The 19,263-nt window shown below is 64.0% G+C and overlaps 1 protein-coding gene across 6 annotated transcripts in view; it reads right to left on the minus strand.

Annotated features, from left to right (window-relative positions):
* Window positions 1-19,263, minus strand: part of ARVCF (ARVCF delta catenin family member) — a 283,940-nt gene that overhangs the window by 12,272 nt on the left and 252,405 nt on the right. For all 6 annotated transcript variants that reach the window (XM_051973221.1, XM_051973222.1, XM_051973220.1 and 3 more), the window contains 7 exons: window positions 16,247-16,318; window positions 10,048-10,175; window positions 9,096-9,246; window positions 8,411-8,603; window positions 7,805-7,916; window positions 5,380-5,473; window positions 4,597-4,650 (listed from right to left, as the gene is read on the minus strand). In XM_051973221.1, the coding sequence (XP_051829181.1) occupies window positions 4,597-4,650; window positions 5,380-5,473; window positions 7,805-7,916; window positions 8,411-8,603; window positions 9,096-9,246; window positions 10,048-10,175; window positions 16,247-16,318 (804 nt within the window). The remainder of the gene's footprint in view (window positions 1-4,596; window positions 4,651-5,379; window positions 5,474-7,804; window positions 7,917-8,410; window positions 8,604-9,095; window positions 9,247-10,047; window positions 10,176-16,246; window positions 16,319-19,263) is intronic.

The raw sequence follows: 19,263 nt of genomic DNA on the forward strand, positions 1-19,263 counted from the left end.
ATTTAATCAGTGCAGGTGGAGGAGCTGACCAGAGGTGGATCAGCGAACATTCATGCAGCTCCTTCTGTGTACAGAGCCAGCCCTGAGAGAGGAAAGGAGCTGGGGCCGGAGCTGGGGCCCGGCTCCCACTCTGTGCGGGGAGACATTGCGGAGACATAGTAAATGTCCCCCGAGAAGGGAGCCCTGCCTCGGAGCCGTTGCCCTCGGGGCCTCAGTTTCCCCCTCAGGAAAGCGTGTTAGTGAGAGGGCCCCACAGTCCCCTCATCCTCCCCCTTTTCAGCTGCCTCAGCGCCAAGGACCGAGAAACTTCCTGGCCCCGGAGGCTGTTGGACTCGAGCAGCTCGGAACCCCCGGTTCTAGACCCCGCGACTGCAGGACCAGGACTCCGTCCTCTCCTGCAGTTCTGAGTCCGAGTCCCAACGTCAACCCTTAGCGCCGCCTCGGCCTCGGAAAAGCCCCAATCCCTGCCTCAGTTTCCCCGAGGAACCACGAAGGGGCAGGGCCAGGAGGCCCTTCGAGACCCTCTCGGTTGGGCCGCGGTCCCGGGCTGTGAGGAAGGCCCCCGGGCCCCTCCGAGGGAGGGAGGAAACGGCTGAGACCCGGCCCGGAAGCCGGGTCCGCTCTGGGGCAGAGGGTGATTCGCTGTAATCACCAGCTCGCCTTCCAAAGATGGAGGGAGCAACCAAGAGGAAGAAGCTCTATCTAGCCCCGCGTCCCAGAGACGAGGAGCCAGAGGCGGCGCCAGCTCCTTCCCAGAGTAACCGGGGGGCCGGAAGCAGCCTCCTGGTGCCCGCGGGCTCCGGCCGACCCCGCGCTCGGAGAGAGGCTCTGAGGGCCTTCCGGGGCAGAAGCTGGTGTCCTCCGGAAGGAAATTCTCCGAGGGGAGGTCGTGCCCCTGACCCCCTCACGCCCCCGCCCCTTAGTAGGTCTTCTCTCGGCTTTTCGTTTTCTCAGTTGCCGATGAAGCAGGAGAGAGTGACGGGGATGAGCAGGGACGGGCTCAGAGACTCTGCGTTTGGAAGATGTTCCTGAGGGGAGTGAGCCGCTCCCTGGGCTTAGCCCAGCGGCCGGCATACAGCAGGTGCCTAATAAGTGACAGCTTTGGGAACTGCCTTTATATTCTGGCCGCGGTGTCCCATCTGACTGATAGCCAGAGGGACCCCCTGCACGTTACACGTTTAAAACTAAAATTCAGAGAAGAGGGTTCCCAGGCTCCTGGGGGGCCCAGGACACACACAAGGTTACGAACTCCTGGGAGAGGGATGGTAGTAGAGAGGAAACAATTACCTGTAAGGCGCCTACTGTGTGCTAGGCACGGCGTCAAGGGCTTTACGAATAGTAGCTCACCCAACCCTGGGAGGCAAGTGCCGCTATTATCCCCATTTTATCAGGGAGAAAACTGAGGGAAACAGGGTGAAGTGACCTGCCCAGAGTCACCCAGTCAGGAAGTCGTCGGGGCTAGATTTGAACTTGGGCCTTTAGGATTCCAGACCCAGAGCTCTAACCCCTGTGCCACCCGTCTACCCAGAAGGAACTGGGGGCTGGCAATGGATGACAGGAAGGCGGGTATTCTTCTTTTGGGAGATGGCAAGGAACAGAGGGAATGAGGAAGGCTGCTCAGGGTGGACCTGCTGGCACACAGTAGGAGCTTAATAAATGTTCATTGGTTGCTGACAATCTGGCGAGAAGGCAGAACTTGTCTTGTATTTCGCATGTTTTGTCTTCCAAGGAGAACGGAAATGGGGCCCAGGGGCCAGACAAAGGCCCGCCAAGGAACGGAGGCTCCGGCCGAGGAAGGAGATGCCGGGCCCGGTGGCATTAGTGAGCTCAGGGCGCCCGGCTTGGACGGTCCCGACTGGGAGAGCGGGGGGCGGGGCGGAGCATGAGCTGTGGCCGATGAGACGGTCCCATGACCCAGAGCGAGAAGGTGGGTTGTGGGCCCGGGAGGGGAAAGGTCGGCACCGAGCCAAGGACGGTCGCCGGGCGAGAGGATCTTCCGGCTGGCTCGGGTGGGGCCGGGGGCTCCGGACGCCGTGTCTGTGGGGAGGTGTCCGAGGCTCTCGTTCTCCCCTCCTGCGCCAGACCCGCCTTTTGTGAGAGGCCTTTTCCAGTCCCATCCACAGCTAGGTCCCCGCCCCCCAGACGGAGCCCGTCTCCGTGGTTCATCCTGACGAGTACGTGGCTGTCCGTAAGATGTCCCTCCTCTTCCTTGGGGGAGGGGCGGGCTCCACGGCCCCTGCCTCGCTGCAGGTCACCTCCCCCCCCGTTGGTCTGTCTGGCGGCTGAGCCGCGTGCGGCTGCTGGGGCCACGGGTGGGGGCGGGCGGACGCCTCGGCGGCCTCCTCCGGGTGCGCCGTCCTCCCCGAGCACTCCACATCCCGCGCTCGGTCCCCTGAGGCCGCTGCCCAAGTGCAGGCCGGGAGAAAGCGCGGCCGGTCAGCGCTTGGCCAAAAGTGGGTCCTGCGAGCGCGCGCTGGCGGAGTCGGGCACTGGCCCGAGCCTTGTGGAGAGCTGCCCAAGGGCCATGAAACCGGCCCCTGCTGGGCCTACGTCCCCCGGAGAGCCTGGAGGAGGCGGGGGGCCCACGTGGCGACCATCGCCGTGGCGGGAGGAGCTGGGGACCGAGCCGTCCGCGGGGGGCGCCCGCGTAACTTATGGCCGCCGACTGTCACGGAACAGCCTTGTTCTGGAAGGAACGACCGGCAGGAGGACGTCAGAGGCCGGGGACACGGACGGGAGCTGAGGCTGAGGGAGGGGGGCGGGACCTGTGTGCCCGGCAACAGCGACACTCACTGCCAGAATTCGGACAGATGCGGCTTCCTGCAGCAGTGGCCGATTCAGACCAGTTCCGATTGTTCAGTGACGGAGAGAGCCGTCTGACCCAGAGAGGCCCGCGGGGGCCGGGCGAGGACTGCGGGGGGTAGGCGAGTTCTGTGGGGGGTGGGAGAGACCCTCGGGGGCCGGGCGAGGCCTGCAGGGGGTGGGAGAGACCCTCGGGGGCCGGGCGAGGACCACAGCAGCATCTCACCCTTCCTGTGTTTGGCGGCTGGTTTTTCTTTCTCACTTCCCCTGCAAGACCTCGTGTCCCAAAACTGTTTTCTCCCCCCTTCCCCCGCCCCTCCCCCAGCAGCAGGGGAGAGGCTGAAAATTATCCCTGTGCGTGTTTTAAAACTTAAAAGTCGCGGGTCCTGGGGGTGGATCAGAGGGAGGAGCTGCCGCTCTCGGGGCCGGGCCGCTGTCTCTGGGTCAGGATGGCAGCTCTGGAGATGCACCGTGTCCCGATGATCCTCCAGGCTCAACTTGCACCTTTTACAGATGGGGAAACTGAGGCCCAAAGAGCTGACCTTGGTCCCTAAGGTGATTTAAGGTCAAGGACTTCCACCCTATTGGCTCTTCAGAAAGGAACATTTTGTGTTCGGGCTGAGGAAGAGGAGAGACTCCTTGAGGTATCTGAGGGGCTGACAGCAGGGAAGGGGTTAATCAGCCCCGGGGGCCGACCCAATGTGCCCCGGAACCTCTCCGGGCCTCCGGTGCCGGCCGGGGCCCCTTCCTGGGGATCGTCGGCCTTCCCGGAGAAGGGGGCGCCCATTCCCGCCGGCCGGGGAGGCCCCTCACGCCTCAGGGACTGACCCAGAACCGGCCCGAGCCGGGGGGGTGGGGGGAGGGTTAGAACGGCCTCGGCCTCCGGACCAACGTTTGCCCTAAAGAGCCCCGGGTGGTCCCGGGCAGACAGAGAGCTCGGGACGCCGCGTCTCCATCTCCCCCCATTGGGACACGCCCGTCCCCTGGCGGGCAGAGGCTGCCGTGCCCCAGGATGCCGGGCGGCTGTGGGAGAGCCCTGGTCCCGGGGAGGGCTGCACGTGTCGGGCACCGTGGGACGGCCTCTGCTTGCTGAGCCCAGACTCCGGAGCGGGCCGGGCCCTCTCCCCCCTTCTCTGTGACGGTGTTTCTCCCCCATCGGGGGGATCGGCCCCTTCCCAGGCTGGGTGAAGAACCGGCCGCTTCGTCGCCCCGTACCGGCCGTGCCCCCAGGATGGTGGATGCCCTGATGGGCAGCGGGCACTGCCCGGGGGCTTCCCCGACCAACAGGATGGAACCGCGTTGGCGCGAGGCTGAGAAGGGCCTTCACGGGGAGACGTGTCTCCGGGCACAAGCTGCCTCCTGGAGCTGGGATCGGAGCGAGCCCCAACCACGGGCCGGCATTTCGGACGTCCGCGCTTGCTGCGGCCCCGGGGGGGTGGATCTGCCCTGGAATCCCACCAGGAGCCCGATCCTGCCCTTGGAGCCGCGGGAGCAAGAGCCTCCTTGGGCCTCCTTGGGCCTCTGGCTCCTCGTCGGAAAGCGGGGGACGAACAGCTTCCCCACCCACCTCACAGGGGACCGAGCCAAGCCCGAGCTCCCAGAGCCTGGATTTCCTGCTCCCCCAAAGGGCCTTAGCTTCCCTGAGCGGGAGGTTATCCCCTCATGACGTCCGGCACAAGGGGGGCCCGAGACCAGCTTAGATGGGGGCCGGGGACAAGAGGAAGGGGGCTCGGGGGCCGGACGTCGCCCTGGGCAGGGGCCGGCAGAGGGGAGCGCGGAGCACGAGGCAATTACCTGGGCCGAGCTCATCCATTGGGATCATGTCGCGGCTCCCACACCTCTCGTTATCTGCAAGACAAGAAGGAACGTTCCATTGGAGGGGTGGGGGCAGTGAGGGGGGCTCGGCCGCAGGAGGTGAGGGCTGAGGAAGAAGAGGGAGACGAGGAGGGAGGAAGGCTTCTGGAGAAGCAGGAGGAGGAAGGAGGAGGAAGCTGGAGAGGAAGACTCGGGGAGCCCCCGGCCCCCAGCCCGAGGAGGAGGACAGCCGTGGGGAGGACGGAGCGGCCGAGGGGACGGCTGGGACTGGGCCCGACACTGCCTCAGGGCGGAACGCCGGGGTTCTCCCTCGCTGCTGGGGGGTCCTGCCCGGGCCCGCGGGGCCCAGTCTGGGGGCTGCCCCGGGAGGACGATGGGTCCCGGGGACAAGCTGGGCCCTCGCCGCGGGCGCTGCCGCCGTGCTCTGAGCAGTGGGGGCCCTAGGGCCGGCTCTGGCGCTGGCGAAGTGACCGCGCCCGGGGGCGGAGCCGCAATGGGACCGAGCGCAGCCGTGTTAACGTGCTCGGGGGGGTCGGGGGCTCCCCCCTCTGCCGGGCTCTCGCTTCACCGTCTGAACACGACTTTCCTTTCTACAAAAGCATCATCGAGGGAGGGTCTGCTCCCAGGGGAAGCCCGGTGGGCGGCGCCAGCACGCCGGGGAGGCCGAGCTCACGGCCCGGGACCGAGGCGCCGCTTCCCCCGCTTGCGGCCGTGAGGGGCGGCGGGAATAGAGGAAAGCCCCCCGGCCCGCCCCGCACTCACCGTGCGTCTTTTCCACCAGCGGCAGCGTGCTGTCGTCGTAGCCGGACTTGCCCGAAGTCCCTTTGGAGCCCTTGGGGGGGGTGGAAGCCGCCGACTAGACACAGAAAGCCACGGCTCGTCAGCGAGGGCCTGTGTCCCACCCTGACCTCTCTCCTAAGTCAGGCCCACTGACCTCACAGCCCTCCCCCGAAGCTCCCCCTCCTGTGCTTCTCCGTCACGGCCCGGCCGCCCACTCCGGAGCCTCCATCCGTTCTGTGTCTGACCGTCGTCCCCCGCACAGGGGGCCCCGCCTCTGTCTTTGCCGCCCCGGCAGCCCTGGCCCGGTCCCTTCGCCCCGGGGGCACCGCCAAACCCGAGGCTGGCAGGAGCCTCCGCCACTTATCCAGACCCGCCGGGGCACCAGGGCTGGGCCGGCCAGGACCTCGTCCAAACCCCCACGAACAGGGAGAAACTGAGGCTCGAGGGACTGGCGGCCCCTGGCAGTCGTGCGCTCCGAAATCCCCCCGCACCCCGCCGGACGGGCGTAACGGACGGATTCTACCGGGGAAACTGAGGCTCCGGGAGATGTCTGGTCAGACTGGTCCCGGTCTCAACTAGTAAAAGAGTCGAGGTTCACAGTGTCATTTGTTTCCTAGTGCCATTAACAACAGGACCACTAGGGGGTGCACCTGGCCTGGAGTCAGGACTCCTCAGCCTGCGGTCAGCTACACTTTGCCCCGTTTGCCTCAGTTTCCCCATCTGTAAAGTGAGCTGGGAAAGGAAAGGGCCCAGCGCTCCAGCACCACGGCCAGGAAAAGCCCAGGGGGCCCCGGGGGGCTCATGAAGAGTCGGACGTGGGCGAGTGAGCAACGTTAATAGTTTGCGAGAATCATGTGACTGAGCGTTTTTATGGCTGTTTTTTGGAATCGCGGTTTCATGGTCCGTGGCGGTGACTGGAAGGCTCAGTCTCCCGCCCCAAAGCTCCGTCTCGGGCTCTAGGTCTCAGTGGGGGTCTCCCCGAGGCCAGGAGCACGTGAGGAAGACGCCCCCCGCAGGATCAGGGTCTCCTCTCCATCCCACCCACCGGATGCCCAGGTCTTGCCAACGCCCCGGCGGCCGATCTCCTGAGTCTGCTCATGGAAACTCCCTGGGGGAGGCTCCCTTTTTATCCAGATTTTTGGTAACAAACAGGGCTTTTTCTACTACCCCCGTCCCCCCCCAGACTTCCAGGGAAAGGTCACTCAGTGGCTTTTCTGAGAGCTTGATTTCCGTTCCCTCCTCCCTCCCCCAGGGGGCGATCAATCTGACGCACGTTATACACGGACACGTTTTTCCCTGAGGCCACTGGGGTTAAGTGACTGGCCCAGGGTCACACAGCCAGGAAGTGTCTGAGGTCAGATTTGAACCCGGGTCCTCCTGACTGCAGGGCTTTCCCCCTGCGCCCCCCGCCGCCCCCACCCACAAAGTTCTACTGCTCCATTTCTAAAGGTGCAGGTGGGAGAGCTCTTTCCTGTGACTGGGGAGAGAACCTTGCCCCGGAACTGGTTCCTTCACTCTCACTGACTGAGGTCGGGGACGGGCGCCCCCTGCTGTTGGATTTCACTGTCCCTTCCCGGCTCTGGGGGCGTGAGCCTTCCCTGGCCACGCCCCCGGAAGCTCCCGAGGCCGAGGGCCGGCTCTGCCCCCCAGCCAATGGGAGGGAAGCCTACAGGGGCCTGCTCCCTAAGGGTGGCCGATGGGGACACAGGGCGGGGTGAGGAGGGAGACCCGGAGAGGGGACCCGGGGGGCCGGGGGCTCGAAGCTAGGAGGGAAGCACCGAAAGGCTCCCATGAGGCCCTGAGATAAACGTCTCCGGCCTTGGAGGGAATCTGCTGGGGGCGCTAGGGGGCAGAACCCTGCCCATGACCTCTGGTGAGGGGACAAGGTCAAGGTGATCGGTCAAAGGTTGGCGTGGCTCCTCGGGCGGGCGTGGGACAGCACCAAGGCAAGGAGAAAGGGAAGCGCCCCCGTTTCCGCTTGGCCCTAACCCCGCGGCCCCTGGGGCATGTAACGGCATCGGGGTCCCCGTGTTTAGCTGGGGGGTCCGCGGCCGTCCCCTCCTTGGTCCACCCGGCGCACACAGTGCCTCCGGACCGGGACCAGCGCCGACCCCTGGCATTTGCTGGTGACTTTTCCCTGAGACTCCAGGAGGGGCCCGAGGCAGCAGGAGCAGCTGCGGGTCTCTGGCCCTCCCGGAGAAGGACAGACCGCCTCCGACCACAGTCTGAGGGCGGGGGAGAAGCTATTTTGATTTTGCAGATGGATAAACTGAGGCTGGGGAGAGGAGAACCCTCCTTCAGAGGCGTCGGCCCCGGGGGAGCTGGGAGAAGGCCCCGGAGCCGGGGGTGGGGGCTCTGGCCCCCTGGGAGCCCCGGCTCCTCCCCGGCCCCGCCCACCAGCGCTGACCTGGAAGTGGGACTTGTTCCAGCCGTCCTTCTGCAGGGCCCCGCGCAGCTCCTTGTAGCTCCAGACCATCTGCAGGACGTGGGACGCCGCCTTCATCTCCCGCATGGACTGGCTGCTGAGAGAGCGACCCTCAGAGCTCGGCCCCGGCTGGGGCGGGGGGGGGGGGGGGGGGAAATAGAGGCAGTGGGGGAGGGGGGGAACCAGCGGCTGGATCCCAGCCCGGCCGCTTCCCTGGGAGGGGGATGCCCTCTCCTCCCCCTCCCCCCCACGGAGCTCCCTTAGTAAAGGCTGCTGCCCACCAGAGACTCCGGGCTCAAGTTGATGGGAGCCAGGTTCGAATCCCGGCCCTGGCCCTTCCCAGCTGGGGGCGTGGAGCGAGCACTCGATTGCTCTGAAGGACCAGGGAGCGCGCTCCGCGGTGGGTGGGGGTGGGGGCGGGGGAGGGGCCGGGGAAGCCCCGGGGCAGGTGCACGCCCTGGCAGCAGCCCCGGGCCGGGGCCCTCCTACCTGAGCCTCCTCCCCCTTTACTTCGGGACCCCGGGGGGACCCCCAGGACCACCTTGTCCGCCCGCTCTTTCCGAGCCGGGAGGGCCGCCGGGCACCCACCTGGACTTGCCGATGCCCACCAGCTTCTGGATGCCCTGCGTCTGCACCAGCGAGCGCGCGTTCTCGGCGCTGTCCGTGATGATCTCGTGGATGGTGTTCAGCACGGCCACCACCGTGTCCTCCTCCAGGTTTTTGGCCGTCCGCTGCTGCCGGCTCGGCAGGTTCCGCACCAGCTCGGCCATGGCGTAGCTCCCTGCGGGGCCGGCGCCGTTAACCCCCTGCACGGGCTCCGGGCCCCGGTGTGGGACATTCGGGCCGGGGCAGTGGGGGGGAGAGGGGGGCCCCCGGGAGCCCACGACTCCAGGCTGCAAAGCTGCAGGCGGGCCGGGGAGGCTCAGACACCCGCGGTGCCCCCGTGGAGACCCGCCCCTCAGGCCAGGCCCAGGGGCTCCTGGGAGTGGCCCCGCCCACAGAGCCCAGCTGGAGGTCACACCCCCACACGGCCAGGAGAGGGCGTCCGTGCACCCAGGGCTGTGGCACATGTGGGGGAGCAAGCCCGGGCCAGGGCCCCGGGAGAGGGAAGGGAGTCCCCTGAACAGTCCCCCTTTTACAGAGGGGGGTGAAGCCCAGAGCCCCTGGGGGGTCCCTTCCCCAGAGAGGGCCCGACAGCAGGGGGCGCCTCCCAGAGCCCCGGGGTACTTCCCCTCCCCCCGGGGGGTGGCCTCCCAGAGCCCCCCCTCCCCACCTATGAGGTCCTTGTTGCGCCGGTCCATGGAGAGGTTGCGGAGGGCGATGCTCACGGCCCGCACCACCTTGTCCGAGTCCGACTGCAGCAGCTCCACCAGCACCGGCAGCCCCCGCTCCTTGCGCACCATGGCCCTGATGTACGTGGACCACTGGGCGGCAGAGGGAGCCCGTGGGATGCCGAGCTGACCCCGGCCTCCCCGCCCACCTAAGGCCCCCCTGCCTCCCCATCTCCCCCTGGGGAAACCGAGGCCCAGGGAAGGGTCCGGGCCCTTCATCTCCACTCGGAGCCACCACGGCCGGCCCCCCCAGAGGAGCCAGAAAGCGCCCACGGGGGCGGAAAGCCGAGGCTGGTCCGGAAGCTCAGCCCTGCGCCTTCCTCGCGGGCCCTCAAGCAAGCCCGTGCCTCAGTCTCCTCCTTTGTATAAAAAGGTCCCTAACAAAGGGGCCCCGGCTCTAGTCGTGCTTAGAGTGGAAGCTTCTCCAGGGCAGGGATGGAGGAGGAGAAGGAGGAGGAGAAAGAGGAGGAGGAGGAAGAGAAGGATGGAGGAGGAGAAGGAAGAGGAAGAGGAGGAAGAGAAGGATGGAGGAGGAGAAGGAGGAAGAGAAAGGATGGAGGAGGAGGAGAAGAAGAAAAAGAAGAGGAGGAGGAAAAGGAGGAAGAAGAGAAGGAAGGGGAGGAGGAAGAGGAGGTGGAGAAAGAGAGAGGGGGCTTGGAGGTCAGAGGGAAGAATTTCAGGGGTCCTCTGAGATCACCTGTGTCCCATCTCACAAAGGAGGACACTGAGGGTCACCGAGGGGCCCTGCTCAGGTCTCGTGGCTGCTCAGTAGCAGAGCTCCCCGCAACACCTGTGCCCCTTGCCTGGTGCCCTTTGCCCGGTGCCCCTTGCCCGTGCCCCCGGGGCCTCGCTCTTCCTGTCCCCTTCTCCCCAGCTCTGCCCCCCCCCACTCACCATCCAGGTGCCCGCGCTCAGGTTCTGCAGCGCCCCCGCCGCGGCCTCCAGGGTGTTGAAGTTCTGGCTCTCGGTGAGGATGGACAGGTAGAGACGGACCACCTCGGGCTGGTAGAGCAGCTCGAAGCCTTTGGGAGACAGGGGGCGTCAGGGAGCCCGGGGGGGCCCTCTCCGGCCCTGCTAACTTGCTGGGGCTAAGGGGGGAGGGCGGCTGCCCCAGGGGAGGGGAGCCCGGGGTCCCAGTGGCCCTCTGAGGGGAGGGCATGGAGCCAGAGGTCAGAGCGAGCCCAGTGCTCAGCCCAGGCTGGGGGCAGGGGGAAGACAAAGGAGAAAGATGGAGGCAGGTGGGAGGGTGGAGGTGGGACAGAAGCTGGGAGAGAACCCGGCGAATAGAGGGAGGGCCTGGGATCCAATCCAACCCCCCTGCTGCCTGCCTCATTTTTTTCCATCTGTAAAATGGGCATAATTCCGGCTCTGAGATGGAGGGGCCCTGCTGAGAATTAGGGGAAAGTAGCGCCCCCCCAAACCCTACAGGCTTCTCTGCCTTTAGAGGGAGGGCCGTGTCTGTTCTCCCATCTCCCCCCACAGGGCCTATCCCAGAGCAAGGGGGCACAGCATCCACCATGATCTTTATCTCACTGAGGAAGAACCCGAGGTCTGGCGAGGGGGAGGGTCTTCCCTACTCAGCATCCTCGCACTAAATCCCCTTTCCTCCCATGGGATGCTGGGAACACAATCAGGTGGCCAGGGTCCCAAGCGAGACCTTGTCCCCCACTCCTCGGGCTGATACAGAGAAAATGGGGGCTCGTGAAGGGGAGTCTCCCCAGCCCAAAGTGCCTCTGGGGGACAAGAGGGACCTCTGGGGAGGCGACGGGGCTTCAGGAAGGTTTCTCGTGGGAGCCCCTCAGAGCCGGCCCCGGGCTTCCCGAGCCCCCAAACCCTTAGGCCCAAGGGGGCTCAGTGAGGGATGAAGCCCTCCTTGTCCCCCCCCGCCCCCCCTTTTCTACTCCAGGGTCTAAATTTCCCATGATCCTCTCTCCTTTGGGCTAAGGCAGTAAAAAAGCGCCTGGGAGAGAGAACACAGCAGCAGCGATTGGCGGTTTGTCCCCCTTAGCGAGGACGGCGCGGCCCAAGCGTGGCCCCGAAGAGGGGAAAGCTCCCCGTTTCTCCCCCTTCTTTGCAAGGTCTTTGCACGCCTTTGGACCCGTCGCTGCATCGGTAAATTTTGCTGAATTGCTTTTTGCCGTTAAAAGGAACCTTCATAACCAGGGAAGCTGGAAGGGGGGAGGGGGGGTGGAGGCGAAGGGGAAGGACTCGCCGAGGGGGAGCATCATCCTATCAGCGGAGCCCCGAGGGATCAGTCGGTCCGCCAATAAACAACTCTTAGTGCTCACCACCAGGGGTCAGGCGCCCGCTAAGCTCTGGGGATACCAGGAGCCCCCCGTCTAACGGGCCGGGTTTGGGGGGGGGGGAACAAGGGAGACACGTCCGACTTTTTGTACTCCCAGCACCATACAGTAGGTGCTTAATAAACGCTGACTGCTGCAAATAACCAGATGTGTTGATGATACGAACAGCAGGTGGGGGATAGGGAACAGACCCCAGCAAAAGCAGGGGTCGGGGTCAAACTGAAAGGCCTTCGGGGGGTCTCAGAACCTCCGGGCCTCGGGGACGACGGATGCTGGGTCTGCCGATGGACCGCTGTGTGTAAGGGGCAGAAGCCCGGGCGCCCCGGGCAGGGAGAACCCCGTGGGCCCGGCAGAGAAACGGTTGGGGAGAAAACTGCCTTTCTCCGAATGTGCCCAGGCGGGCCCTGGCTGCAGCCTCCCCTGGGAGAGCCCTCAGTTGGCCAGGGACCGTCCTCTGACACCTCCCAGGAGGCCCGGGGTCGGGGCGGGGAGGCTGAGAACTCCCTTTGTGACCCCAATCCCAGCATCCCCCCTGCTCCCCTCATGAGCAGATACAGCAAGAAATGGGAAACCTCTCAGAAGCCTTTATCTAGAAACCCTAGCACCTTGCAGTTTCCAGTATCCAGTAAGCGCTTACTAAATGCAGGCTGACTGTTTGAAAGGCAGCGTGGCCCAGAGGACAAAGCACTGAACTTAGAGCCGGAAAGCTCCGAGTTCAAATTCAGCCAGATTCGCCGGCGGCACCATCCTGGCCGAGTCTCTTGGCCACTCTGTGCCTCAGTTTCCTCATCTGTCAAATGGGGTTAGACTTAATGGCCTCCAAGGTCTCTTTCTACTCTAGATCTATAATCCTATGATTAATAACTTTATTATTCATTAATAATAATGATGATGAAAATAAATATATTTGTATTAATATATCCAATATAACTGTAATAAATTAATAATAAAAATAATTTTATTAATGATTAATAAAATGATTGATTTTTACTATAGAGCAAAACATGAACTCCATGTTAACGTATTGATCATTCAGAACAACATCTAGCATTTATGGAGCTTTATATGTATCATATAGACAGCTAGCTTACGGACACGCACAAATACCCTCCCCCGCCACGGCCCAGGCCCGGCAGCAGTCGGTCTAAGGCCCACAGAGCTCGGCTCTCCCTCCCCGCTGGCTCCCACCGGCCGTTCCCGGGCCCAGGGGACGCTGGGATCCCTGCTGAGGGGCACCCCTCTGTCCGCCCCCCGCCCCGGGGCAGCAGAGACAGCAGCCGGCCGGAGAAAAGCCCCGTCCCAGGAGCCCCGAGGAGCCCCGGCTGTCAGGCCCCTGTCGCCTCGCTGCCCGCCCTGGCCGGCCCCTCCCTGCCGCGCTCTCAGCAGCTGGCACGGCACCCCCTGCCTCGGGATGCTCCCCGCCCGCCCGCCGCCCCGCCCCGCCCACCTCCTCATCCCCTGACATTCTCCCGGAACTGAGCCTGGGCCGTTTCTGACTTTATGACTAACTCAGCTTCCTGCCCATATGGGTCAATCGAGTCAATACAACGAGCACACATTAAGCACCGAATGTGTGCCGGGCGCCAGTCGGGCAGAGACGGGGAGGGCACAGTCCCGCTGGGGAGACGCCAGGCGCCCCTACGGGCAGCTACAAGTTAGACCCAGGGGGGTCGGGCGGGCGGGAGGGGCCCCCACTGGGGGAATCAGTGAAAGGAGGCAAGGAAAAGGCAGCCGGCGGGGAGCAGGCAAAGTGCCGGAGACCGGGACGCAAACCCCTTTGATTTAGGACGCTCTTAGCTGTGGGACTCCGGGGAAGCTGCCCGCCCCCTCGGGACTCAGTTTGCTCATCCCCTGAATGGGCCTAATGCGTCCCAGCCCTCCCTCCCAGGGCCACACGCATAAGTGACCTTTACGGGAGCGGACCCGTGATGCTACGTGGGACCCGGCCTCCCCAGGCCTTCTCCGCCTGACTCCGGAGCCCTGGGGTCCTAGAGAGCCGGCCCCCACCCTCGGGGCCGGCACGGCCCTTGGCCAGAGCCAAACAGGCCCCCGCGTCCCCTCCGCTCCCCCGTCCCCACCTCCGGCGCTCTGGGCGGCAGACGGACAGCACGGTCCAGGAAGGCCGTCCCCATGGCAACAGCAGCATCCTTCCCGTTCTGAGCCGCCGCCTCCTTGAGCCCCCCCCTCCCCGTCAGCACTGACCTGCTTTCTGAAGCGAGCTTGCCCAAGGAGAAGGCCCAGAGCCGCCCCCCAAGGCCCCCGTTTCCACAGCAACAGCAGCCCCCCCCCCCCCCCCCGCTCCGTTTCTCGGGCCCCTGGAGCCTCCAGATCATCTCCCCTAAGGACGGGAGGAGAAAGCGGCCCCGGGCCCGGGGTGGAGCCGAGCACCTGGAGCCGCGCAAGCCGGAGGCTCAGCTTAGTGCGGGGACCGGATCTCTCCCGTGTGCGCCCAGGCCTCCGTCCCACTCTCCTGGGGGGGGGACCAGTGGAGCGGCCCCGCCCCCTCGGGCAGCCGGTCCCGCCCCTGCTCCGGATCCGCCTTTTACACGCACCGACCAAGCTCGAAGCGAGCACTTCAAACAGCAGGTCAATGGTTACCACAGGCCCCGGGAGAGGCCCCATCCACAAGGAGCCCGCGAGACAAGCGGGTGGCCCGGTGGGGGCTGCAAGAGGACCCGAGTTCAAATTCTCCCTCGGACACTGACTAGACGCGCGGCCCCGCCTTCCAGCCTCGGTTTCCTCGCTGGGAAAACCCGCCTCCCACAGAAAGTGCCAGCGCCTCCCGAGAGAGCCGCGGAGGCCGGCCTCCGGCTCGGCTGCTCCTTCCTCCCGCTGGGCTGCTCCTTCCTCCCGCTCGGCTTCTCCTTCCTCCCGCTCGGCTGCTCCTTCCTCCCGCTCTTCCCTCTCCTTCCTCCCGCTCGGCTTCTCCTTCCTCCCGTTCTTCCCTCTCCTTCCTCCCGCTCTTCCTTCTCCTTCCTCCCGCTCTTCTTCTCCTTCCTCCCGCTCGGCTTCTCCTTCCTCCCGCTCTTCCCTCTCCTTCCTCCCGCTCTTCTTCTCCTTCCTCCCGCTCTTCCTTCTCCTTCCTCCCGCTCGGCTTCTCCTTCCTCCCGCTCGGCTGCTCCTTCCTCCCGCTCTTCCCTCTCCTTCCTCCCGCTCTTCCTTCTCCTTCCTCCCGTTCTTCCCTCTCCTTCCTCCCGCTCTTCCTTCTCCTTCCTCCTGCTCTTCCCTCTCCTTCCTCCCGCTCGGCTGCTCCTTCCTCCCGCTCGGCTGCTCCTTCCTCCCGCTCGGCTGCTCCTTCCTCCCGCTCGGCTGCTCCTTCCTCCCGTTCTTCCCTCTCCTTCCTCCCGCTCTTCCCTCTCCTTCCTCCCGCTCGGCTGCTCCTTCCTCCCGTTCTTCCCTCTCCTTCCTCCCGCTCTTCCCTCTCCTTCCTCCCGCTCGGCTTCTCCTTCCTCCCGCTCGGCTTCTCCTTCCTCCCGCTCAGCTTCTCCTTCCGCTCTTCCCTCTCCTTCCTCCCGCTCAGCTTCTCCTTCCTCCCGCTCTTCCCTCTCCTTCCTCCCGCTCGGCTTCTCCTTCCTCCCGCTCTTCCCTCTTGTCCTAATTCTGTCACAACGCGACCCAGACAGAAACCTGCTTCCCGCCATTACACATTTTGGACTGCAGCCCCTGCGTTCTGCCTGGGGCGGGGGGGGGGGGGGGGCTCAAGGGCTACAAAAATGGACGCCGAGAAGCATCGAGCCGCGCGTCTGGGAAGAGAAAATCCTCCTGAACACTGTGGAACCCTCCCTCCCAGGGCTGGCGCGGGAGCCAGATGAGAGGTTTCTAAAGCCCCTGGCCGAGCTCAGAGCCCCAGAGAAGCGCCGGCGCTGGGATAGATGCGGCAAAGTAGACGGAAGCCGGCCCCCGGTCACACGTCTCGCCTCTGATCCTCCCTGCATCTGTTTTCCCTTCTGTAAAATGGGCACGGGCCCAAGCCCTGCCTCTGCTGGCTCGGCAAAATAAAGCCACCCAATGGGCCACATCTGCCAATAGGTGCTCTCCCCTCTCTGAGGGAAGTTGTGATAATTGTATAATTATAAACATAATTATTTACAATATGAATATGAAAAATATAAATATGACAATGGCAATAATAATAAGAGGCAGCATGTAGGAAGTGCGTGCTGTCAGGGCTGTCCTGAGTACTTTGCAGACCCTCTCCCCACAGCCCTTGGAAGGAGGTGCTATTATGATCTTTATTTACATTTGAGGAAACTGAGGCAAACAGAAAGGCAGGGACCCCGCCCCTTCTTCAGTGACTGGAGACAGGGTTAGACCACCCTCCCTGACTCAGCCTCTCCTCTGTCCCCTGAGCCACCGCCTGCCCCTCCACAGTAACCATGGCGGCCCTTGGCGTGGAAGACCTGCCCCCCACCTAGGTTCCGGATTCTAAGCATCCACATTTCTAAGGATCTGAGAGTCGGCTTCAACTGTATCCTAAGGTTCTAAGGGTCCGATCTGTGCTGCAGAAGTTCTAGGTCCCACCGGTCTCCCGTCTTTGAAATCACTGATCCCAGGCACGCCGAGGCCGCCATTACCGGGGGGCAGAACCCAGGGGACCTCACGCTGCCCCCACGGGCGGGGGGACCCCGCGTGCCACGTGTGCGAGGCGCCGGGCCCGTGGTTCGCTCTTGCTCTCCGCACCAGCTCTGGAAGCGGGCGCTACGACTGTGCCCATTTTACAGCGGAGGAGACTGAGGCGGCCCTTGTCCAGGGTCGGCGGCTGAGGGGTCTAACGCGGGCCCCCGGCTTACCTTTGGCAGACTCTGATCTCTTGGGTAAGTCGAGGGTGTCGAAGTTCCTGTCCACGCCTCCGTTCTTTTTTCCTAGAAGACACAGGAGAGGGGGCTGGGAAGGTCCCTCCCAGGCCAGGATGGCCGTTCTCATGATCTGGGGGACAGGGCCCGAGGACCCGGGAGGGGCCCTCCTGGGCTCAGGCCGGCCAGGAAGAGAAGGCCTCCAGCCACGGACCACGAGGGACGGCCAGAGGGGCTCGGGAGGGTCTGCTCGCAGCTGACTTGGGGGAGGCGTCGGCCCGAAGCGGGGAGGAGGGAAAGCTCGGGACGGACGCAGGAGGGGGATCCCCTCCCTGTCCGGAGAGCCCGGGCCTGGCAGGCAGCAGGGAGGCAAAGGAGGCTCCCTCTTCCAGAGTCTGAGTCGGGGACCTGGGGGCGGGGAGGGGTGCCAGAAGACAAGGCTAGACCCTGTCAGGGAGCTGGAGGGCTATCACCGGACTCCTGGGGTGGGTCCTGACTTCCAGGATGCCAGCGCCCAAGGAGGACGAGGCGTTCCCAATGGCTCCGGGGGGGCTGAGTGGGCAGGGCCGGAAGGCACCCCCCCCTCGGGACAGTCCCCCTGCACAGTCTGGGGGGGGGGGAGTTCTCCCTCAGCTTGGAGTCCCAGAGCAGACACTCAGGGAGGAGCAGGGAAGGGCCACGGCCGGAGGGCTCATCTGAGAGAGGCCGAGCTCCTGGCGCACAGTAGGTGCTTAATGCTTGTGGACCCACTGAAGGACAAAAGAGATGCTGCAGCCCTGGGGAGGGGGGAGGGCGCTGGGGGTGGGCAGTGGGGAAGGGAAGAACTAGCTGCAGCTGCTTCCAGTCTTTGCTCCTAAAGGCAAACTACCCCCACCCTGTCCAGTACCACAAGGGTACCCACTGTCCGGATGATAAGACTGAGGCTCAGGAAGGACTGAAATGACCGTCTCATGGACCCAGGGCTGGAAAGGAGCTTAGAACAGGGGAGGTCAGAGCTGGGAGGGGCCTAGAACAGGGGATGTCAGGATGGGAGGGAGCTCAGAACACAGAACATCAAATGCCATAACACAGAACACAGATCATCAGAGCAGGAGCCTAAGACACAGACGAGAGCCTGGGGCCGGGAGGGGACCCCCAGAGGGTCAGGGGCCATGTTCCCCACAAGCTCCCGCAGCCTTTGCCCACAGATGCCTCCGGACGCAGGGAGGTTCCTCGGGGGGGGTCTCTCCCTGACTTTAGCCTTCACCCCCCCAGAACAAGCTCAGCCCCCAAGCTTGACCCTGTTCCCCAGAACTCGTCCGTTCTCCTCTCCCAGCTGAGAGCTCCTGGCTCCCTTGAACTTTCCTGGCGGGACGTGAACCCGGGGCCCTTCCCCACCCCCTGCCTGACTTTGGTTCTAGTGAACTCCTCCCTTTTATGGCGGGTAAACTGAGGCCCAGAGAGAGGAAGGCCAGGGTGTCCTGGAGCCAGGAACAGGAGGCGGGCACCCTTGCCCCCGGCCGGTGGCGCCATTAGGCCCTCCCTGCAGAGCCTCGGCCCCTCCCTGCGGCGCTGTGGGCTGTTGATCAAATCCATGAGAAAAGGAATCCCCGGAAGTAGTGTTGAGTAGACTGAACTCCCAGGGTTGATGGGGAAACTGAGGCAGAGAAAAGTTAGAGGATTTGCCCAGAATCACACAGTTAATACCGAAGGGGGATTTGCACTCAGCCCCGCCTCCCGGGCTCACTGCAGACCGCCGGCTGTGTAGGCTATGACCCCCGCCACCTGCCCTGTCTCCACCCTGTGAGGAGGACCCGTTTCTCTCTTCTAACCCCAGGGAGCCCCTGTGATCTCCGCCGGGCCCAGATGCCCCAATAAGAGGCTGAACCAAACTCCCCGTGCGCCCCGGCCTTGCCCTCCGTGCCCCCTCCCAGCAGCCCCGGTCTAACCCCCACGGGCCTCTTGCTTCCCGCCTGCCGCCCCGTGGCTCCATTTGCTTTCCCGTGACATTGGCTGCCTCTCCTGAGCGCTCTGAGACATTCCCCAAGGCCTGATTCTTAATCTGGAACCCATGTTATAGTCGGTGTCCTCTGTAGCCCTATGGATTTTGCCTTACACTCCCCTCTGTGGAGCTCTGCCAGGCCGACTGCCCTGGGCCCGGGGCACTCACTTCCATGAGTAAGCAGTCTCACTCAGTCTCTATCTCCAGAGATGAGCACAGTGCTCCGCACACAGTAGGTGCCTAATAAATGCTTGCCAATTAACGTTGGTGTCCTTTGTAGCCCTATGGATTTTGCTTTACGCTCCCCTCTGTGGAGCTCTGCCAGGCCGACTGCCCTGGGCCCGGGGCACTCGCCTTCCATGAGTAAGCAGTCTCACTCAGTCTCTATCTCCAGAGATGAGCAGAGTGCTCCGCACACAGTAGGTGCCTAATAAATGCTTGCCAATTAACGTTGGTGTCCTTTGTAGCCCTATGGATTTTGCTTTACGCTCCCTTCTGTGGAGCTCTGCCAGGCCGACTGCCCTGGGCCCGGGGCACTCACTTCCATGAGTAAGCAGTTTCACTCAGTCTCTATCTCCAGAGATGAGCACAGTGCTCTGCACACAGTAGGTGCCTAATAAATGCTTGCTCACTAATTTGGTCTTTTTGACTTCTGAATCCCAAGATGTGAAGGCCTAAGGCCTTAGGGGGAGCACGCCTTGGACACCTCTGACACCTACCAGCCGTCCCAGACCGAGTGACCCTCGGGGAACTCTGCTCTTTCTCTCAGTCCGTCATCGGTACCAGCAAAGGGAAGTCCCCAACTAATGTAGTCGTGGGTCCAAGCTTCTCCAACCTCCCTGGGCAGGTTCTGGCTCTCTGGAAAGCTGGCAAAGCCTAGAGCTTCCCTATGTCCCTGGGCAGGGGGCAAGGCTTGGTTTGAAATGTCCAAGCTCCACAGGCACTTTCCCCATGAAATCCAGAAAGGATCTTGGAGTCCGACCCCATTTTACAGATGGGGAAACTGAGGCTCAGAGGGAGCCGCCCAGGGGCA

The sequence above is a fragment of the Antechinus flavipes genome, chromosome 1, assembly GCF_016432865.1.
Source record: "Antechinus flavipes isolate AdamAnt ecotype Samford, QLD, Australia chromosome 1, AdamAnt_v2, whole genome shotgun sequence".
Lineage (NCBI taxonomy): Eukaryota > Metazoa > Chordata > Mammalia > Dasyuromorphia > Dasyuridae > Antechinus > Antechinus flavipes.